Below are 21970 nucleotides of genomic sequence, written 5' to 3'. Positions count from 1 at the left end.
AGGAACTCCTCCCCTCCCCCAGCCACCCCTCAGGGGTGCTGGTCCTGTAGGTCCAGCCTTTACTTTTGCTCCCCCTTTCCTCCCTCCCACTCCCTCAGGATCCACATGGCTAGAGGGGGCCTTGGTGGGCAGAGGATCAGGCCCAGGATCTCAGCAGGTTCCTGGGGGCCCAAGCGGGCAGGGGAAACCTGGCCATGCTCCCTTTTGATCCTTTGCCCTCCCAATGGTTCCCCAATTTCCCCCTTTGGGCGTGGGATCCCTTCCCCTTCCCCAGCCACCACTCAGGGGTGCCAGTCCTGTCCCACCTCCACTTCTCCTCCCCCTTCACTCCCCCCAAGCCCTGCGTCCTACCGGTTGCTGGGGGTTCCTCCCACCTCCTTAGGTGTCCATGGTCCCCCACCGGTGCCTGGTAGGTGCCCTAGTTGTGAGGAGACGCGAATTCCGCATCCTCCTAGTACGCCATGTTGACTCTGCCCCCTCTGCACTACTGTTTCCTGACTGCTTTTCTTTTGTTTCTGCATTCCCTCACTTCCTTAATTAGTAACTGTTGGAATCTGCCCTTTGGAACTCAGGGAAGGTCTAGAAGACTGAAGCATTTTTCCTACAGACAAGAAATGGGGGACACAGAAAGGCTTTTGTTATCTGTTTGGTTTCAAGAAAAAGATAGAAGTGTGGGTTGGGAATCACAGCGTTCTTATTTCAGCTGGAGACACTGGCAGTCCTTTTTTTATATATATCATAAATCTTTAAAATGTTTGTATGCTTTGTCCCAACTAGTCTACATGTACTAATTTATCATAAAAACAAACTGAAAGATACACATCAAGATTCGTATACAAGGATGTTTAATCTAGTGCTATTTATAGTATTGAAAAATTGAAAGTGTCTTAAATACACAAAAGGATAGTGGCTGAATTGACAAGAATGCATCAACATGATGGAACATTGTGCTGCCATTAAAAACTGTTTCCCAATAATATTTAATGACAATAAAATACAATGTACTGTTAAAAAGTAGAGATATAAAATGACATGTATATGTATTATAATACATATATATAATTTTTAATATAGATAGGTCTACAATCTCTTATTCAAAGCACTTGGGGTCAGATACATTGCAGAAATCAGAACTTTCCACCTTTTAGAAAGGTAGTATTTCATATATTATATAATACATTGCAGATGAAAGTATTAATATTCATAAAGATAGTGATAAATAAAGACTATAAATAGGCTCATATCCATTCAGGTCAGCTTTTGCCAACAAAGTGATTTTGTGGCAAAACTGTCAGTTTTCAGATTGTTTTGAATTTTGAAATGAGGGTAAGTGGTTGTGGACTGTGCATACTAAAAAGATTAGAATGAAGGTCTCTATGGAAGGAAATTTATTTTCTTCTTTATAGTCTCCTATATTTTACAAAGCTTTCACTATAAGCCTATATTATTTAATTAGATTTTTTAAAGTTTTAAAAAGAAAGAGGAAAAGTGAAGGACACTCAAGCCTAATTTTGGGAAGATATAGAAAGGCAGTTGAAATCTTACTAAAGTCTCTGAAATATAACCAACCAGCCAAACAAACAAACAAAAAAACCCCAAAACCACACACACACACACACAAAACCCCAAAATCCCATACCACCAAAGAATAATCATGCTGCATTACCTGCAAAATAATTCGTACAACACCTTCTGCATCCTTCCTTCTCTTGGTAGTCCCCATCATGATGTTCTGGCAACCTTTCCCACCCCCTTTGGAAATTCAGCCTGCACTGCCTCTTATCTCACTGGCCTCTGTCCTTTGGGATTCTTTCCTTCCTCAGGTGCAAAGCTTCCTCACTTTTCCAATGTCAATCAATCTAGTGTTTCCAGACTATTCAGAAATTTATCAAATATTTATCAACCTATGTTAAAAATGAAGAAAGATTGCAGATTAATAACTTAACCTTCCACCTTAAGCAACTAGGAAAAGAAGAGCAAACCCAAAGCAATCAAAAGGAAGGAAATAATAAATATTTGAGTGGAAAAAAAATGCAAGAGGGAATTAAAAGACAATAGAGAGTCATCCAACCAAAAGTATCTTCTTTGAAAAGATCAACAAAATTGGCAAACTTTTGTTTTGACTAACCAAGGATAAAGGAGAGAAGACTAAGATAACTAAAATCAGGAATGAAGGAGGGGTATCAATGAAAATAATCAATAAACAATCTATAATAAGAATAGAAAAGAGTTTTATTTGAGTCAAACTGAGGACTAAAGCCAGAATAGCCTCTCAGATAACTCAGAGGACCCGCTCTGGAGAAGCATGGTTTTCAGCACAGTTTTGTGTCTTGTCAGAACGAAGAACACCAAACAAGTCAGAGATACATTCCTTCAAGGTTTCAAGAAAAACAGATCAGCAAGTACATAGTGAGTCAGTATGGCCTTGGCACCTGGGAAGGCAGTCTTATCATCAAAGGAGTACAAGCATTGGCATCCCAGGAAGGGAGGCATTTATAAAATCTTTATTTTTAACATGGATATTCTTTAATTCTGGTCAATGTGTCCTTCTCTCTGATAATTAGAGCAGATGTACAATGTATGTTTGATAGGCCAAAAACAGGCTGTTTTAGTTAGCATAAAATTCAAGTAAACTCATGTATAAGCCAGAGTGACATTGCCATATCTCAATATGTGAAATTTTCTTTTATCAAGGGACATCTCTATTGACCTGACAAAAATAAAAAAGATCGTAACGTAATATTATGAACACTTATGCAACGAATTAGATAACCTAGATGAAATGGACAAATTATTAGAAAGAGACTACTGAAACTGACTCAAGAAGAAATAGAAAACCCGAATACATCTATAAGAAGTAAAAAGAAAGAAAAAAGAATGAAAAGAAATGAAGACAGCCTAGGAGACCTCTGGGACAACATTAAACACAACAACATTCATATTATAGGGGTCCCAGAAGGAGAAGAGAGAGAGAAAGGACCCGAGTAATATTTGAAGAGATTATAGTCAAAAACTTCCCTAACATGGAAAAGGAAATAGCCACCCAAGTCCAGGAAGTGCAGAGAGTCCCAAGAAGAAACACGCCGAGACACATAGTAATCAAATTGACAAAAATTAAAGACAAAGAAAAATTATTGAAAGCAACAAGGGAAAAACAACAAATAACATAAAAGGGAACTCCCATAAGGTTAACAGCTGATTTCTCAGCAGAAAATCTACAAGCCAGAAGGGAGTGGCATGATATATTTAAAGTGATGAAAGGGAAGAACCTACAACCCAGATTACTCTACCTGGCAAGGATCTCATTCACATTAGACAGAGAAATCAAAAGCTTTACAGACAAGCAAAAGCTAAGAGAATTCAGCAACACCAAACCAGCTCTACAACAAATGCTAAAGGAACTTCTCTAAGTGGGAAACACAAGAGGAGAAAAGGACCTACAAAAACAAACCCATAACAATTAAGAAAATGTTAATAGGAACATGCATATTGATAATTACCTTAAACGTGAATGGATTAAATGCTCCAACCAAAAGACACAGGCTCACTGAATGGATACAAAAACAAGACCCATATATATGCTGTCTACAAGAGACCCACTTCAGACCTAGGGACACATACAGACTGGAAGTGAGGTGATGGAAAAATATATTCCATGCAAATGGAAATCAAAAGAAAGCTGGAGTAGCAACACTTATATCAGATAAAATAGACTTTAAAACAAAGAATGTTGCAAGAGACAAGGAGGGACACTACATAATGATCAAGGGATCAATCCAAGAAGAAGATATAACAATTATAAATATATATGCACCCAACATAGGAGCACCTCAATACATAAGGCCACTGCTAACAGCTATAAAAGAGGAAATCAACAGTAACACAATAATAGTGGTGGACTTTAACACCTCACTTACACCAATGGACAGATCATCCAAAATGAAAATAAATAAGGAAACAGAAGCTTTAAATGATAACATAGACCAGATAGATTTAATTGATATTGATAGGACAGTCCATCCAAAAACAGCAGATTACACTTTCATCTCAAGTGCACACGGAACATTCTCCAGGATAAATCACATCTTGGGTCACAAATCAAGCCTCAGTAAATTTAAGAAAATTGAAATCACATCAAGCATCTTTTCTGACCACAACATTATGAGATTAGAAATCAATTATAGGGAAAAAAACGTAAAAAACACAAACACAAGGAGGCTACACAATATGTTACTAAATAACCAAGAGATCACTGAAGAAATCAAAGAGAAAATAAAAAATTACCTAGACACAATTGACAATGAAAACACAACGATCCAAAACCTATGGGATGCAGGAAAAGCAGTTCTAAGAGGGAAGTTTATAGCAATACAAGCCTACTTCAAGAAACAAGAAAAATGTCAAACAATCTAACCTTACACCTAAAGGAAGTAGAGAAAGAAAAACAACACCCAAAGTTAGTAGAAGGAAAGAAATCATAAAGATCAGAGCAGAAATAAATAAAATAGAAACAAAGAAAACAAGAGCAAAGATAATAAAACTAAAAGCTTGTTCTTTGAAAAGATAAACAAAATTGATAAACCATTAGCCAGACTCATCAAGAAAAAGAGGGAGAGGACTCAAATCAATAAAATTAGAAATGAAAAAGGAGAAGTTACAACAGACACCGCAGAAATACAAAGCATCCTAACAGACTACTACAAGCAAATCTATGCCAATAAAATGGACAACCTGGAAGAAATGGACAAATTCTTAGAAAGGTACAACCTTACAACACTGAACCAGGAAGAAATAGAAAATATGAACAGCCCAATCACAAGTAATGAAATCGAAACTGTGATTAAAAATCTTCCAACAAACAAAAAACCAGGACCAGATGGCTTCACAGGTGAATTCTATCAAACATTTAGAGAAGAGCTAACACCCATCCTTCTCAAACTCTTCCAAAAAATTGCAGAGGAAGGAACATTCCCAAACTCATTCTACGAGGCCACCATCACCCTGATACCAAAACCAGACAAAGATACTACAAAAAAAGAAAATTACAGACCAATATCACTGATGAATATAGATGCAAAAATCCTCAACAAAATACTAGCAAGCAGAATCCAACAACACATTAAAAGGATCATACACCATGATCAAGTGGGATTTATCCCAGGGATGCAAGGATTCTTCAATATATGCAAATCAATCAATGTGACACACCATATTAACAAACTGAAGAATAAAAACCATATGATCATCTCAGTAGATGCAGAAAAAGCTTTCAACAAAATTCAACACCCATTTATGATAAAAGCTCTCCAGAAAGTGGGCATAGAGGGAAGCTACCTCAGCATAATAAAGGCCATATATGACAAACCCACAGCAAACGTCATTCTCAATGGTGAAAAGCTGAAAGCATTTCCTCTAAGATCAGGAACAAGACAAGGATGTCCACTCTCGCCACTATTATTCAACATTGTTTTGGAAGTCCTAGCCATGGCAATCAGAGAAAGAAAAGAAATAAAAGGAATACAAATTGGAAAAGAAGATTTACTTCTTCTTACTGTCACTGTTTGCAGATGACATGATACTATGCATAGAGAATCCTAAAGATGCCACCAGAAAACTACTAGAGCTAATCAATGAATTTGGTAAAGTTGCAGTATACAATATTAATGCACAGATATCTCTTGCATTCCTATACACTAATGATGAAAAATCTGAAAGAGAAATTAAGGAAAGAGTCCTATTTACAATTGCAAGAAAAAGAATAAAATACCTAGGAGTAAACCTACCTAGGAGACAAAAGACCTGTATGCAGAAAATTATAAGACACTGATGAAAGAAATTAAAGACGATACAAACAGATGGAGAGATATACCATGTTCTTGGATTGGAAGAATCAACATTGTGAAAATGACTATACTACCCAAAGCAATCTACAGATTCAATGCAATCCCTATCAAATTACCAATGGCATTTTTTACAGAACTAGAACAAAACATCTTAAAATTTGTATGGAGACACAAAGACCCTGAATAGCCAATGCAGTCTTGAGGGAAACAAATGGAGCTGGAGGAATCAGACTCCCTGACTTCAGACTATGCTACAAAGCTACAGTAATCAAGACAATATGGTACTGGCACGAAAACAGAAATATAGATCAATGGAACAGGATAGAAAGCCCAGAGATAAACCCACGCACCTATGGTCGACTAATCTATGACAAAGGAGGCAAGGATAGACAATGGAGAAAAGACAGGCTCTTCAATAAGTGGTGCTGGGAAAACTGGACAGCTACATGTAAAAGAATGAAATTAGAACACTCCCTAACACCATACACAAAAATAAACTCAAAATGGATTAGAGACCTAAATTTAAGACTGGACACTATAAAACTCTTAGAGGAAAACATAGAAAGCACACTCTCTGACATAAATCACAGCAAGATCTTTTTTGATCCACCTCCTAGAGTAACAGAAATAAAAACAAAAATAAACAAATGGGACCTAATGAAACTTAAAAGCTTTTACAAAACAAAGGAAACTACAAACAAGACAAAAAGACAACCCTCAGAATCAGAGAAAATATTTGCAAATGAATCAACGGACAAAGGATTAATCCAAAATATATAAACAGCTCATGCAGCTCAATATTAAAAAAACAAACAACCCAATCAAAAAATGAGCAGAAGACCTAAATGGACATTTCTCCAAAGAAGACATACAGATGGCCAAGAAGCACATGAAAAGCTGCTCTACATCACTAATTATAAGAGAAATGCAAATCAAAACTACAATGAGGTATCACCTCAGACCAGTTAGAATGGGCATCATCAGAAAATCTACAAACAACAAATGCTGGAGAGGGTGTGGAGAAAAGGGAACCCTCTTGCACTGTTGGTAGGAATGTAAATTGGTACAGCCACTATGGAGAACAGTATGGAGGTTCCTTAAAAAACTAAAAATAGAATTACCATATGACCCAGCAATCCCACTACTGGGCATATACCCATAGAAAACCATAATTCAAAAAGACATATGCACCCCAGTGTTCATTGCAGCACTATTTACAATAGACAGGTCATGGAAGCAACCTAAATGCCCATCGACAGATGAATGGATAAAGAAGATGTGGTACATATATACAATGGAATATTACTCAGCCATAAAAAGGAACAAAATTGGGTTATTTGTAGAGACATAGATGGATCTAGAGACTGTCATACAGAGTGAAGTAAGTCAGAAAGAGAAAAACAAATATCGTATATTAACGCATATATGTGGAACCTAGGAAAAGGGTACAGATGAACTGGTTTGCAGGGCAGAAATAGACACAGATGTAGAGAACAAACGTATGGACACCAAGGGGGGAAAGTGGTGCGGGGGTGGTGGTGGTGGTGGTGTGATGAATTGGGAGATTGTGATTGACATATATACACTAATATGTACAAAATGGATAACTAATAACCTGCTGTATAAAAAAAATGAAATAAAATTCAAAAATTCAAAAAAAAAAGAAGTAAAAAGATTGATTTAGTAATCAAAATCTTCCCAACAAAAGAAATACCAGGACTAGATGCCTTCATGGGTGAATTCTACTGAATGTTTAATGAATAACACCAATTCTTCACAAATCTTTCCAAAAAATAAAAGAGAATACTTCCTGACTCATTCTATGAGACCATATTACTCTGATACCAATTCTAGACAAAGACATTAGAAGGAAACCAATATCCTTTTTGAATATAGAACCAAAAATTCTCAACAAAATCTATCAAACCAAATCCAGCACCATATAAAAAGGATTATACACCATGACCAAGGGGATTTATCCCAAGAATGCAAGGTTGGTTAAACATATGGAAATTAATCAATGTAATACACCATGTTAATAGAATACAGAACAAAAACCACATGGTTATCTTAATAGTTGCAGAAAAAGCATTGAAAAAATCCAACACTCTTTCATGATGAAAGTGCTCAACACACTAGGAATAAAAGGGAACTTCTTCAACCTGATGAGGGCACCTACAAAACCCCACAGCTAACATCCTACTTAATGTTGAAAGACTGAATATTTTTCCCCAAACATCAGGAGCAAGAGAAGAATGTCTACTTGTACTTCTACTCAGCACTGTATTGGAGGTTTTAGTCAGACCAGAAGAAGAAATAAATGGCATTCACACTGGAAAAGAAGAAGTAAAACCATCTCAATTTGAAGATGACATGATTTTGTATATAGAAAATCCTAAGTAGTCCACCAAAAGACTACTAGGGCTAATAAACAAGTTCAACAAGATTGCAGAACACAAGATCCTATTCGAAAATCCGTTGTTTTTCTACACACTAACAAGAACAAACCAAAAATTTATAAACAAACCAAAACTTTATATAATTATAAATGCAATTTCATTTACAATATCATAAAAGATACATAGGAATAAATTTAACAAAGAAGTGCAAAGCTTGTGTGTTGAAAACTACAAAACATAGTTGAAAAATTAAAGAAGATATAATAATGATAATAATGATGATGATGATAAAAATAGAAAGACATCCCATGTTCATGGATAGATAGACTTAATTTTTTTATTGTTATTATTATTATTATTTTGGCCGTGCTGCCCAACTTGTGGGATTTTACTTCCCTGACCAGGGATTGAAACTGGGACATGGCAGTGAAAGTGCTGAGTCCTAACCACTGGACTGCCAGGGAATTCCTGGAAGACTTTAAATTGATAAGATGACAGCACTCTCCAAATTGATCTAACAGCTTTAAAGCAACTCCCATCAAAATCCCAGCTGCCTTTTTTTGGTGGAAATTGACAAGCTGATCCTAAAATTCATATGGAAATACATGGAACCCAGAATAGCCAAAACAACCTTGTAAAAGAAGAACAAAGGTGTAGGACTCACACTTCCTGATTTTTAAAACCTACTACAAAGCTACAGTAATCAGACAGAATGGTACTGGCATAAGGATAGACATATATATCAATGGAATAGAATTGGGGGTCCAGAAATAACCCTCATTTATGGTCAGTTGTTTCTCAACAAGGGTGCCAGACCATTCAACGGAGAAAGGACAGCCTCTTCAACAAACCATGCTGGAAAAACTAATATCTATCAATACTTTCAAAAGAATAAAGTTTAACCTTTATTTCACACCATATACAAAAATTAACTCAAAATTATCAGAGACATTAATGTAAGAGCTAAAACTATCAAACTCTTAGAAGAAAATGTAGGAATAAATCTTTGTGACTGGATTAGGCAGTAATTTTCTAGATATGACACTTAAAACATGGGAAACAAAAGACAAAATAGATAAATTGGACTTAAACAAAATTGAAAACTTTTGTCCTTCAATGAATACCATCAAGAAAGTGAAAAAGACAACCTATTAATACAATATGAGAGAAAATATTTGCAAATAATATATCTGATAAGGATCTGGTATACAGAATGTAAAAAGAACTTCTTACAACGCAAAAAAAAAGAGTCAAATAACCCGGTTAAAAAACGAGCCATGGATTTGAATAGACATTTCTCCAAAGAAGATATACATATGGCCAATAAGCACATGAAAAGTTACTCAACACCATTAATCATTAGGGAAATGGATATCAAAACTACAGTGTGATACCACTTCATTTCAAGATGGCTATAATCAAAAAGATGGACAATAGAAAGTGTTGACAAGGATGTGGAAAAATTAGAACTTTTATACATTGCTGATGGAACTGTAAAGTGGTGCAGCTGCTTTGGAAAACAGCCTGGCAGTTCCTCAAAAAGTTAAGCATAGAATTGCAGTGACCCAACAATTCTACTCCTAAATCTATACCTAAGAGAATTGACAACATGTCCACACAAAGGCTTATACATGAATGTTCATAGCAGCATTATTCATACTAGCCAAAAAGTGGAAACAACCCAAATGTCCATCAGCTGATGAATGGATAAACAAAATATAGTACATCTGTACAATGGACTACTACTCAGCCATAAAAAGGAATGAAGTTGTGATGCATGCTACAATATGGATGAACCTTGAAAATATTATGCTAAGTAAAAGAAGACAGACACAAAAGGTCACATATTGTATAATTCCATTTATATGAAATGTCTAGAATAGAGATAGAAAGTAGATTAATGGTTGCTAGAGTGGGAGAGGATGATGGGGACTGCTAATGGATGTGGAGTTTCCTTTTGGGTTGATGAAAATGATCTGAAATTGGACAGTAGTAATGGTTCCACAACTCTATGAATATACTAAAAAAACATTGAATTGTAGACTTTAAAGGGGTAAGTTTTATGATATGTGAATTATATCTGTTTTTAAAGTTTGAGAAAATATTTATTGAGTATCTACTGAGTGCTATGCACTGTCTAGGTGCTGGATAAGCCACTGTGGTATAAGTCCCTTGTGGAGCTGATGTTCTAGTGTCGGGGGAAAACAGACAGTAATTAATTAACAAGTGAGTAAATAATATGCCAAAAAGTATATAATATGCTAAGAAAAAGTAGGGTAAGGGGCAGAGTGACGGGGATAGGTATGCTGTACTAGATCAGATGGTCAGGGAAGGCCTTGTTGAGAAGGTGAGGAAGACCTGAGATGTAAGGAATTAAGTCAGTGGAGTGTTCGAGGAGACACATTTCAGGCAGAGGGAATACAGGTGAGGCTGGAGTGTGCCTGGGGAGGAGGGAGGAGGCCAGTGTGGCTGGAGAAGTGTGAATGAGTGGTGGTGAGATCCTGAAAAGTGTGTGTGTGTGTGTGTGTGTGTGTGTGTGTAGAGTGCGGCAGCAGTGGGAGCCAATTGTGTAGGGTCTTAGAGGTAAGAATTTGATTTGGATTCTGGATTTTGTGCAGGATGAAATAAGAAGCCATCGGATGTTTCTGAGCAGAGGATGGACGTAATCTGATTTAGGATTCGACAGATTTCCTCTGTCTGCCGTGGGAAGACTAACTAGTAGAGAAAAAGAGTGGGAGAGAGGTAACCAGTTAGTAGGCTACTGCAAGAATACAGGCAAGAGGTGATGGACTGGGGAATAAAAGTGTAGATGTCCAGAAGTGGTCAGATTCTGGGTTTGTTTTGAAGGAATGCCTCTAAGTCTCCTCTTGACCACTTACCCAGGTCAAGATAAGAAACTCAGGCCACCTGAACAAAAACCAGTTCTTCCTTTTAAAAGGTGTATTTCAGAAGAGTTGGAAGGACAGGGGAGATAGATAGATTGTGGCTCATGCTCACATGTTAATACTTTTTGTCCCTATCAAACTTTCCTCCATTGACCTACCTAACATTTGTGGGTTCTTCTGAAACAAGAGGGGCTCTATCTCTTTGTACAGTTTGGAGGCTCCTCCCTTTCAAGTTTCACCTCTCCTTCCTTCTCCTATTATAGGGTGTGTGGATTCTTCTCAGATTCCCTGGGAGCAGTGCCTGGTTCCCCTTGAGCAGGAGACATTCATGAGGACTTTGGTGGGAAAATCCAGCTTTGTTCAGTGACCTTTGGACAATTGCAGTTCCCAGTTTTTCAAACAGTGCTCTGCCATCCTCTGTCAGGCACCCACTGCAGAGTTTCACCCTGTGACCCTGAGTCCACAAATAATCCTAATGCTGCACCCTGCGAACCCTCACAGAATCTCTGGCCATTAACCCCATGGTGCTATATTTTAAATGGTGTGCCCTGGCAACTTCTTCTCTGGTTCCTGACATACTTCTAACTCCACCCCATGAATTTCTCTCATCCTCTGTACCTTCTACCAGCAGTTTCCAAATCAGCCTCATTGTTCGCCCAGCTACAGCAGCCCTTTTTTCTGAGGATTCAGGCTCCTCCAGTAGAGTAGGGCAAAAGCATACACTGCTTCACAATGTCTCCATTGACCTTCTTTCCCTGTGCCTCTAGAGATCTAGAGATCATGCCTCTAAAATTCAAGAAGACCTGGGTCCACAAAGACTTGCTTAAAAGTTAATTTCCAATTCCAGTTTCACAAGCATGATTTAGAGACTTCTGCAATTTAGTGAATTCATGTGACAGGCACAAGTGTGGTTCTCTGCCTGGGACATCAAATTCACTAATGAGCCTAAATAGTGTATATTCTGCTGAATTATAATCACACCTCTAATCTTGGAGCAGTCTCCACTTTTTCTTCATGCTCAGTTACAAGATGGTGATTTAATCCTGAGGAGCAGTTATCCCCGAATGTAGCCCTCATGGGCTGCCACAAGTTCCATCTTGGAAAATGGACAAATATGCAAACAAAACCCAAACAGACAGACAGACAAAACACTGCATACTTGACATTGTAAAAGAATAAAAAGCCAACTAAATCTTTACTGAAGCATCTGATAAAACACCAAAAAAATATTCTAATCAAAACATAGAACAGGGAACTCTACTCAGTGCTCTGTGGTGACCTAAATGGGAAGAAAATCTAAAAAAGAGTGGGTATATGTATATGTATAACTGATTCACTTTGCTGTGCAGCAGAAACAAACACAACATTGTAAAGCAACTATACTCCAATAAAATTTAATTTAAAAATTTAGCAAAACTCAAAAATCCTCTTAATGCCTATGATAGCATTATAGCTGCCTCTCCCCCATCAATCTATCTCCTCGTTATCTCCAAAGACCCCAGAACTCTCTAAAAGACCTGCCTTGTGCCTTTTGTCTCTCTTTCCTTGTCCTTCCCTTTACAGTTTCTGCTCCACTCATTTCTCTCATCAACACAACTGAAAGCCAGACTTGTTTGAATAACAAAGTCTCCTTAGAAGCCACGGAGGGAAGGAGGCTATGACCATTCAGGAATTAATTTTTTGTCCCAATCCTGTTATAAAATTTATGTTTTATCATAGTGATCCTTCTGTGTTACAGAATGCAGAACTATCTCAATGGGGCAAGGACAAGAAGTACATGCTCGAAAGCTGATTCAGATGTCAATGCAGCAGGTATGTAGCAATGGACAACTACTCTTCATGCAACATTCTTGATATATCTGGCCATCTGGTCTACTTAGGACCACCACAGTGATGGGTAAAGCGTTTTGCCTGTGATGCTCAATCATTATTTTTCATTTTTATTTATGTATATAGAATCAACCTTTGATTTCCTACAAATTTTAAACCTCCAGCTAGTTTGCTCCTGACATCCCCACAAAATACTTGTTCCATTTTCTATAGTATACGCTCCATTTTATTTTCACTAAATATTTTTTGATAATTTGGCAGCCACACTTTCTGGTTCCTAAAGGATGCAGCTCTAGCAGTCTTGGAATGTCGTGTTCAATATTAATAGATAGTGCTTAATAAGTGACAGATTGAGACAGTCAAATTTCAATTTTCAGTTAAAGTGAGACTTTCATTTTTTATTAATGGATAGTTTCAGGCAAATAAGAAATACTTGAGGGTGTTATGTTTAAATATTGATAATGGTTTTTATTGAAAATTGCAAGCTGGATGGAATGTTGAGAACTATTTTTCATCACACCTAATAAATACACAGGTCATTAATTTTCTAGAAATGGTTGGTAGATAGCGATTTCAGCAGCAATAAGAAATTGCACCATTTATAAAAATAAAATAAGATCTCGGTTTATTTTTAAGCTTTTGATCTCATAACGTCTGTAGCAACTTTGGTGCAGCTTTTCCCTGGGAATTAATGACTGGAGAGGGTTAATGGGCTAAAACTCTGCTTGGTTCATCAAAGTTTCAGGCTAGTCATTAATTCTCAAGTGCGCCAAGCCTTAATCTTTACCGCTTAATTAAATTCAATAATATATTGTATTTAATTTATATATATCGAAGAAATTTTATATAATTATTTTTACTCAGATCAAATGATTCACTCTATTGAGTGATTTGACAGTTTGACTTTGGGCCTTAAATAATTTCTTTAGTTTCCATGAGTGAGAAACTTCTAAATTTGGTACAGCATTCACATTAACCTTCTTTGGAATATTAGCTTTTATAACTTCCATGTTCTGTGTCTTAAGGTAGGATAAATATTGATAATAATGGGATTATCAAACAAACAAACAACAACAATAACCCATGAATAGGTACAGCCACACTGCCACTTGGAAGACTTAGGATAAAGCTGACACTGTGGAATGCAGAGCAGGGAATCAGAGAGTAACTGGATCCACGATGACACAAACCAATCATGAAGTCCATCTTGGTCTAGACACCCCAGTTGTCTAGACCAACAAGTCCCCTTTGCTGCTTAAGCCAGTCTGAGTTCTGTTTTCTCTTGCAGTAGAAGGCGTATATACAGGCCTTACTATATATACACTAAGCTCAATAATTTGTAGCTGTATTTATCTGATCTCATTATATAAGTATATCAAGATATTGTCTGGCTAATAAACTGTGTTCTTATAGAACTGTGACGGTCATGTGACTTACATTGTTAAAGAAGGTTTTAACAAGTATTTAGATAGTGCTTAGAAAGTTTTGTGGTTTCAGGAATATCTGGGAGGAGTGATGACAAAGAATAAGGTTTAATATTATGGTAGCAAATGTTACCAAATGTATTTTATTGCCTCTGGTGAAACAAAATTTGTATTTTAAGTCAGGAGAAGAAAACTGAAGCATAAAATTCTCTCTCTCTGCTCATTTGGGCCTCCTCCCTCCCCTTTTAGTGTACAGTGTGCATCTGCATCACGCATTAACCAGACCTCCTCAAAGGTGGGAATGCCTGCTCAAATGCAAAGATCAATATTTTTTCCCTTTCTTCTGACGCTAGCCAGGTAACTTCTTAAAAGATTGGCATGCTTTTCCAACGCTGCAGGGAGTCATGGTGACTTGTTGCTGGCTTTGTATGTGTACCTGGACCGTGTATCTTGGGTGAACCCCATGTGAAATGTCAGCATGTCATTTTGATGTATGATCCTTTGTCTCGAAAATGTATATGACTCTGCCTTTGACTTCTAACAGGCAAGACAGTTCTCAGAGCTTCTGTCTCCCAGGCTATAATCCTCAGTTTGGCTCAAATAAAATTCTCTCTTTTCTTCCTAACTTGATTGTTAATGAATTTTCGTCAACACCTCCAACTTTCATGAGGTAATGTGTATCTCTCTTTGTGACAGTGGACGACTTGGTTTCGGGGTGAGTCCCTTCTGATTTACCTTAGGCGGGACAATTTAAGTTACAAATTCCAAAATACCCATTCCCACCATTAGATGGTGCATACACTGTATTTAAACAAGTCTGACTTCAAATTTTAACTTTTGTTCCCTTCTAAACCAGGGGTGGCAGGATACAATCATTTTGAACCCACTTGATTCCAAGTAACCAGCTTTACAACTAACAGAAAAAAGAAGATTGTATTGACATACAACAATTTCATTAAAATATATGTGCTCAAAACAGAGTATTCTTATGCCCTGAGCAAAAGTTTTAAAAAATTTGCTTGTACGTTTTGTTTTATTAAAATCATAGCAAAAAAGTTATAAGGAATTAATATGAAATCATTTTTGAATACAGGGTGGCTGGGTATTACTGCAGAATTGTCACCTTGGCCTAGAATTCATGGAAGAATTGCTAGAGACATTAACTACCGCTGAAGCCAGCGATGATACTTTCCGAGTGTGGATAACTACCGAGCCCCACAGTCGGTTTCCCATTACATTGCTTCAGGTTTGTTACTGTGAGATAAGTGTCTTTTCCTTGAGAGTTATACAAATAAAGATGGCACAATTGTGGTTATGGAAAGATGGCAAGCATAACAGGGCTTTCTGGTCCAGTAGAGGCTGCGTTGCAAAATCTTATGCCATTATCGTCAAAATCTTGACTATAATTATCAAGATTATATGGTAAAGATTCCCACAGAAGAGTTATAAGACTCAGTATTAATTTATTGGGTTTTAGCTCTGATCAATGTAAGTAGCTTACACGGTGCCCATTTCTGTACCATAAGCATATTGTTGGCTGATGTGTTGTAATTTCTATTTTATTCTTCACAGTAATTTATAGAAACAAAACTACTATTTGCTTTTTACGACAGACTTCTCTCAAATTCACTAATGAGCCACCCCAAGGTGTTCGCGCAGGTTTGAAAAGAACATTTGCTGGAATTAATCAAGACCTTCTGGATATCAGTAATTTACCCATGTGGAAGCCAATGCTTTACACTGTAGCGTTTTTACACTCCACTGTGCAGGTAACTTCTGAGAGCAGTTTGCACATTTAGAGGATGCTAATGATGTTATGTTTGCCTCTCTGCTGCACTGTCTGCTCTCCTCACCTTGCTTTCTTTTTCCTTCATGGCACTTTTCCCCACCTGGCACAGGACATGCATATTTGTTTATGTATTTATGTGTCCTCCTGCCCCCACCGCCCCCCCACCTTGGCCCCTAGAGTATAAGATTCTCCAGGGCAATGACTTTGTTCTTTTGTAACTGCTGGGTCTCCCCCTGTGACAGCAGCAGCTGGGGCATTGCCAGAGCTCAATAAATATTTGTGGGATGAACAAACGGATTACTGTGATAGGAGCTTGGTCTTGAAAGTGCCTGTGCTGGCCAGGAATGTTATGTACACCATCTCATGTAATACTAACAGCCACCTTTCAAGGTACGATTTATCACCATCTTACAAGTGAGGAAATTGAGACTCAGAGAGGTTAAGTTCCTTCCTAAACAGTAGATCTAGGAGTCAAGCCCCATGCTGCCTGCCCTGGATACAAGTATGTTTCAACCCTCCTCCCACCGGTGACAGTAGTGGTGGTGTTGGGAAGAGGAGTCACAAGGGTCACCTGTCTTCTTCAGGTTGTTTGCTCTTTGCTTTTACTGTGTACTTATATAGTCATTTAATAATTTTATGGCTGCCCAGCAACATCTCTATGGGATTATCTTCATTTTGTTGTTGCTTTGTTCTATATTTGAATTTTGTATTTTGTTCTGTATTCGAAAGCTGTATAATTTTAATGTACTTGATTCACTCCTTGATTTCACAGAGAGATAAAGGGACTCCTTTAACTCTTTCCTACATTTCTTCTTTCCCTGAGGTTGGAGTGAGGACAAAATGAATCAACTGGCTTAAACCAGGAGTCATGGTTCAGCTGTGCACAGCGGCTGGCAGAGCTTGGCCTCATCTCTCCCCACCCTGCCCAAAGGTGGAGGGGAATTTGGTGCCCACCCCAGAAAATACTGGGCGTGTTTACCCGTAGGTTCCTTGTCCCCACCACTTTACCAGGTTTCATGCTGCCCAACAGAGAGGGCTGTTTAGAGGGGACAGCTGATGTTTATCTGTCCCCCAACTCTGAGAGACTTAAAATCAGGTTAAATGCTTTGTGGGTGGTTATTTTTGCTAAGTTCCATTGTGGCCTTTGGATTGATTGTAAATTACAGCTTTAAAGTCACTGAAGCCGATTTCATATATTCTTATCTGGGAATTGTTGGGTTTGCTAGACCTTATCACACTCTAATACAAATATTGCTTTAAACTCTGTTATTTAAAGCCCAATTCACAAATAATAAAGTTTATGATTCTTTTCCTAGTAATAATGATTCAACTCTTCCACTGTGCTTATCACAGACAGATGACTGGGGGGTATTTTCCATATGGTCAACATGGCAACCTGTGTTTTTAGTGGCCATTATCCAAGGGCTAAAAAGAAGAACAGGACCACGGGCCAGTCATGGGGCCGAAGTGTGCTTACACTTAACGTGGCTTGTATTTGGGTTAAAACAGAAAAAATTCTCCACTGCTAAGGCCGTGAAGCTAACAGTGGCATGTCTATGAAAAAGAAGATTGTGAAGAGCTCTTAAAATCCAATCATAGTGTGTTAGAAAGAGCACTTCATGGACAGTCAGGAAGCCTGGACTTTAGACTTGTTGTGACATCAATTAGCTACATAAGGTTGGTCAAGTTACATCCCTCTTGAGGCTTCTGTTTTCCCATCTTTGTGTTTAGAGGCAGAAGGAGGTGATCTTTCAAGATTTTTCCCATTTCTAACATTCTGTTGTCCAGTTCTATGACTATACAAGGAGTGCAGATAATTCAAGCATTTTTCCCTTGGTTCTAGTTTTATCAATTTCAGAAATGTTTACTGTGATATTGCCTAAACATATTCTTTTCTTGGTTAGGATAAAGCCAGCTTGATAGAAAAATCTGGAATTCTTTAGGGGCTTGTGGTCCTGGGTCAGCACCATCTGCATCACCTGGGGACTTGTAAGAGATGAATTTCAGGCCCCACCCAGACCTACTGAATCAGAATCTGCGTTGTAATAAGATGCCCAAGTGATTCGTGTGCCCATTAGAGTTTAACACACAACTGTTACAGGAAGGACTGTTCTGAATAGACAGATTGTGGCTTATATGTTTCTAGTGTTGGATATAATAGTCAAGTACCTGATTTTTTTTTTAACATCTTTATTGGAGTATAATTGCTTTACAATGGTGTGTTAGTTTCTTCTGTATAACAAAGTGAATCAGCTATACGTACACATATATCGCCATATCCCCTCCCTCTTGCATCTCCCTCCCACCCTCCCTATCCCACCCCTCTAGGTGGACACAAAGCACCGAGCTAATCTCCCTGTGCTATACGGCTGCTTCCCACTAGCTATCTATTTTACATTTGGTAGTGTATATATGTCCATGCCACTCTCTCACTTCGTCCCAGCTAACCCTTCCCCCTCTCAGTGTCCTCAAGTCCATTCTCTATGTCTGCGTCTTTATTCCTGTCCTGCCCCTAGGTTCTTCAGAACTTTCCTTTTGTTTTTGTTTTTTTTTAGATTCCATATATATGTGTTAGCTTACGGTATTTGTTTTTCTCTTTCTGACTTACTTCACTCTGTATGACAGTCTCTAGGTCCATCCACCTCACTATAAATAACTCAGTTTCATTTCTTTTTATGGCTGAGTAATATTCCATTGTATATATGTGCCACATCTTCTTTATCCATTCATCCTAAATGATGGACATTTAGGTTGCTTGTCCTGGCTATTGTAAATAGTGCTGCAATGAACATTGTGGTACATGACTCTTTTTGAATTATGGTTTTCTCAAGGTATATGCCCAGTAGTGGGATTGCTGGGTTGTATGGTAGTTCTATTTTTAGTTTTTTAAGGAACCTCCATACTGTTCTCCATAGTGGCTGTATCAATTTACATTCCCACCAACAGTGCAAGAGGGTTCCCTTTTCTCCACACCCTCTCCAGCATTTATTGTTTGTAGATTTTTTGATGATGGCCATTCTGACTGGTGTGAGGTGATATCTCGTTGTAGTTTTGATTTGCATTTCTCTAATGATTAGTGATGTTGAGCATCCTTTCATGTGTTTGTTGGCAATCTGTATATCTTCTTGGGAGAAATGTCTGTTTAGGTCTTCTGCCCATTTTTGGATTGGGTTGTTTGTTTTTTTGATATTGAGCTGCCTGAGCTGCTTGTATATTTTAGAGATTAATCCTTTGTCAGTTGCTTCATTTGCAAATATTTTCTCCCATTCTGAGGGTTGTCTTTTCTTCTTGTTTATGGTTTCCTTTGCTGTGCAAAAGCTTTTAAGTTTCATTAGGTCCCATTTGTTTATTTTTGTTTTTATTTCCATTTCTCTAGGAGATGGGTCAAAAAGGATCTTGCTGTGACTTATGTCATAGAGTGTTCTGCCTATGTTTTCCTCTAAGAGTTTTATAGCGTCTGACCTTACATTTAGGTCTTTAATCCATTTTGAGTTTATTTTTGTGTATGATGTTAGGGAGTGTTCTAATTTAATTCTTTTACATGTAGCTGTCCAGTTTTCCCAGCACCACTTATTGAAGAGGCTGTCTTTTCTCCACTGTATATTCTTTCCTCCTTTATCAAAGATAAGGTGGGTTTATCTCTGGGCTTTCTATCCTGTTCCATTGATCTATATTTCTATTTTTGTGCCAGTACCATACTGTCTTGATTACTGTAGCTTTGTAGTATAGTCTGAAGTCAGGGAGCCTGATTCCTCCAGCTCTGTTTTTCTTTTTCAAGATTGCTTTGGCTATTTGGGGTCTTTTGTGTTTCCATACAAATTGTGAAATTCTTTGTTCTAGTTCTGTGAAAAATGCCATTTGTAGTTTGATAGGGATTGCATTGAATCTGTAGATTGCTTTGGGTAGTATAGTCATTTTCACAATGTTGATTCTTCCAATCCAAGAACATGGTATATCTCTCCATCTGTTTGTATCATCTTTAATTTCTTTCATCAGTGTCTTATAGTTTTCTGCATACAGGTCTCTTCCTGATTCGTTCATCGATGAATTGATTCCTCCAAATTTACCCGGATATCCCTTGCTTTATACAAACACGATGTATATACTTTTGTCCTTGCAGAGATTTAAAAAAAGAAGAGGGAATTGGTTCATGTCACATAATATGAAGTTTCTGGGCTGGGGAGAGTGTTGCTGAAACTCGGCCTCCGTTCACCCTTGCTGAGTAGAAATGTGGAGACAGAGTTTTGGGTGAAGTAGAAAAGAATAGCTTTATTGCTTTGTCAGGCAGAGGGGACCACAGCAAGCTAATGCCCTCAAAACTGTGTGTACCATCCTGGAGGGGGTAGTGAGGAGTCTTGTAGTGTTCAAGGAACAGGGCGTGGTCAGCTCATGGGCATTCTTCTGATTGGTTGGTGGTGAGGTAATTGGGAGTCAGCATCATCAATCGTTTGGTGCCAGCTGGCCTGGGGTCTATGTGCTTGTGGGCAGAATACAGTTAACCTATTCCACCTGGTGGGGGTTTCAGTATCTATAAGACAGCTCAAAGGACATGGCTCAGAATATTATCTGTAGTCCTTGAGGAAGAACTAAAGGTCCTTGACTTTGTTTAATGACTAAAGTATTATTATTTTGTCTTGTTTTTTCTTTTCTTTTTGTATTTTCTCACCGCTCTGATTAAATTTATTCTTTGACTGAAGTTTTTCTACAGACAATAGGCAGGCGGAGGACATGGGTGGGGGGTTCTATCCTGGGAAGGCCTCAGAGGTTCCTGCTCGGTTACCAGGGGTTCATGCTGGAATCCATAACACATGAGAATGCAGGACCTAGTGGTAAAATAGCCAACCCCTGCCTGCCCTCCAATGTGTTTCTCTTACTGAATCAAAGTTTGGCATCATGCCATCAACTCACCCCAGCTCAAGAGCATCACGTGTTATGTGGACCCTGCTCTTGTTGCAGAGGACAAAGTGAGCATCCCTCCTCTCCTATAAGAAGGGGGAGTAGATTTGGCTGGTCAAGGACAACTTTCTTGGGTAGAAGAGTGGTGGAGGGTGTCTTGGGATGGGAGCAGGATTACCCAGTAGGAGGGGGTGCACTGGGTGCTGCCATGGGAACGTGCATAGTTGCACCAGCCACTTCTGCACTGAGGTCTGCTTGCTTCCTACTCCCCCTGGCTTTCCTCCCCTCTCCTCCAGGGACCTGACATCCACATTGGCCAGGAAGTTACTGCAGCAGCGGCCACTCTTGCTGCAGTTGGCTGATGTCTCTGCCTCGGCCAGCCAGCCCTTCTGCCCTCCCCATGGGAGCCTTTCACCCCCAGCACCATGGGGCATGCCTCCGCTTATTTGGCCACTACTTCCTGAGAACGTTTCCCGCATCCTCTTTTATTTATTTATTTATTTATGGCTGTGTTGGGTTTTCGCTGCTGCGTGTGGGCCCTCTCTAGTTGCAGTGGGCGGGGCCCACTCTTCGCTGCAGTGTGCGGGCCTTTCACCGCGGCAGCTTCTCTTATTGTGGAGCACGGGCTCTAGGCGCGTGGGCTTCAGCAGCTGTGGCACATGGGCTCAGTAGTTGTGGCTCACGGGCTCTAGAGCGCAGGCTCAGTAATTGTGGCTCACAGGCCCAGTTGCTCTGCGGCATGCGGGATCCTCCCAGACCAGGGCTCGAACCCATGTCCCCTGCATTGGCAGGTGGATTCTCAACCACTGCACCACCAGGGAAGTCCTCCTGCATCCTCTTGAAGATGACTCTAGGGGGAAACTTCCCTCTGGCCTCAATATTCTCTCTCTACATTTTGCCAGAA

General features: G+C 38.7%; 1 protein-coding gene across 1 annotated transcript in view; it reads left to right on the top strand.

Annotated features, from left to right (window-relative positions):
- DNAH8 (dynein axonemal heavy chain 8) overlaps nt 1-21970 on the top strand; it is a 310762-nt gene that overhangs the window by 235485 nt on the left and 53307 nt on the right. The window contains exons 79-81 of the mRNA XM_061195092.1: nt 12866-12939; nt 15475-15627; nt 15995-16150. Coding sequence (XP_061051075.1) covers nt 12866-12939; nt 15475-15627; nt 15995-16150 — 383 coding nt within the window. The remainder of the gene's footprint in view (nt 1-12865; nt 12940-15474; nt 15628-15994; nt 16151-21970) is intronic.

The sequence above is a fragment of the Eubalaena glacialis genome, chromosome 7 (assembly GCF_028564815.1).
Source record: "Eubalaena glacialis isolate mEubGla1 chromosome 7, mEubGla1.1.hap2.+ XY, whole genome shotgun sequence".
In the NCBI taxonomy this organism is placed as follows: domain Eukaryota; kingdom Metazoa; phylum Chordata; class Mammalia; order Artiodactyla; family Balaenidae; genus Eubalaena; species Eubalaena glacialis.
The sequence above is the reverse complement of the archived record's forward strand: the minus strand, read 5'-3'. Positions and strand labels throughout refer to the sequence as shown.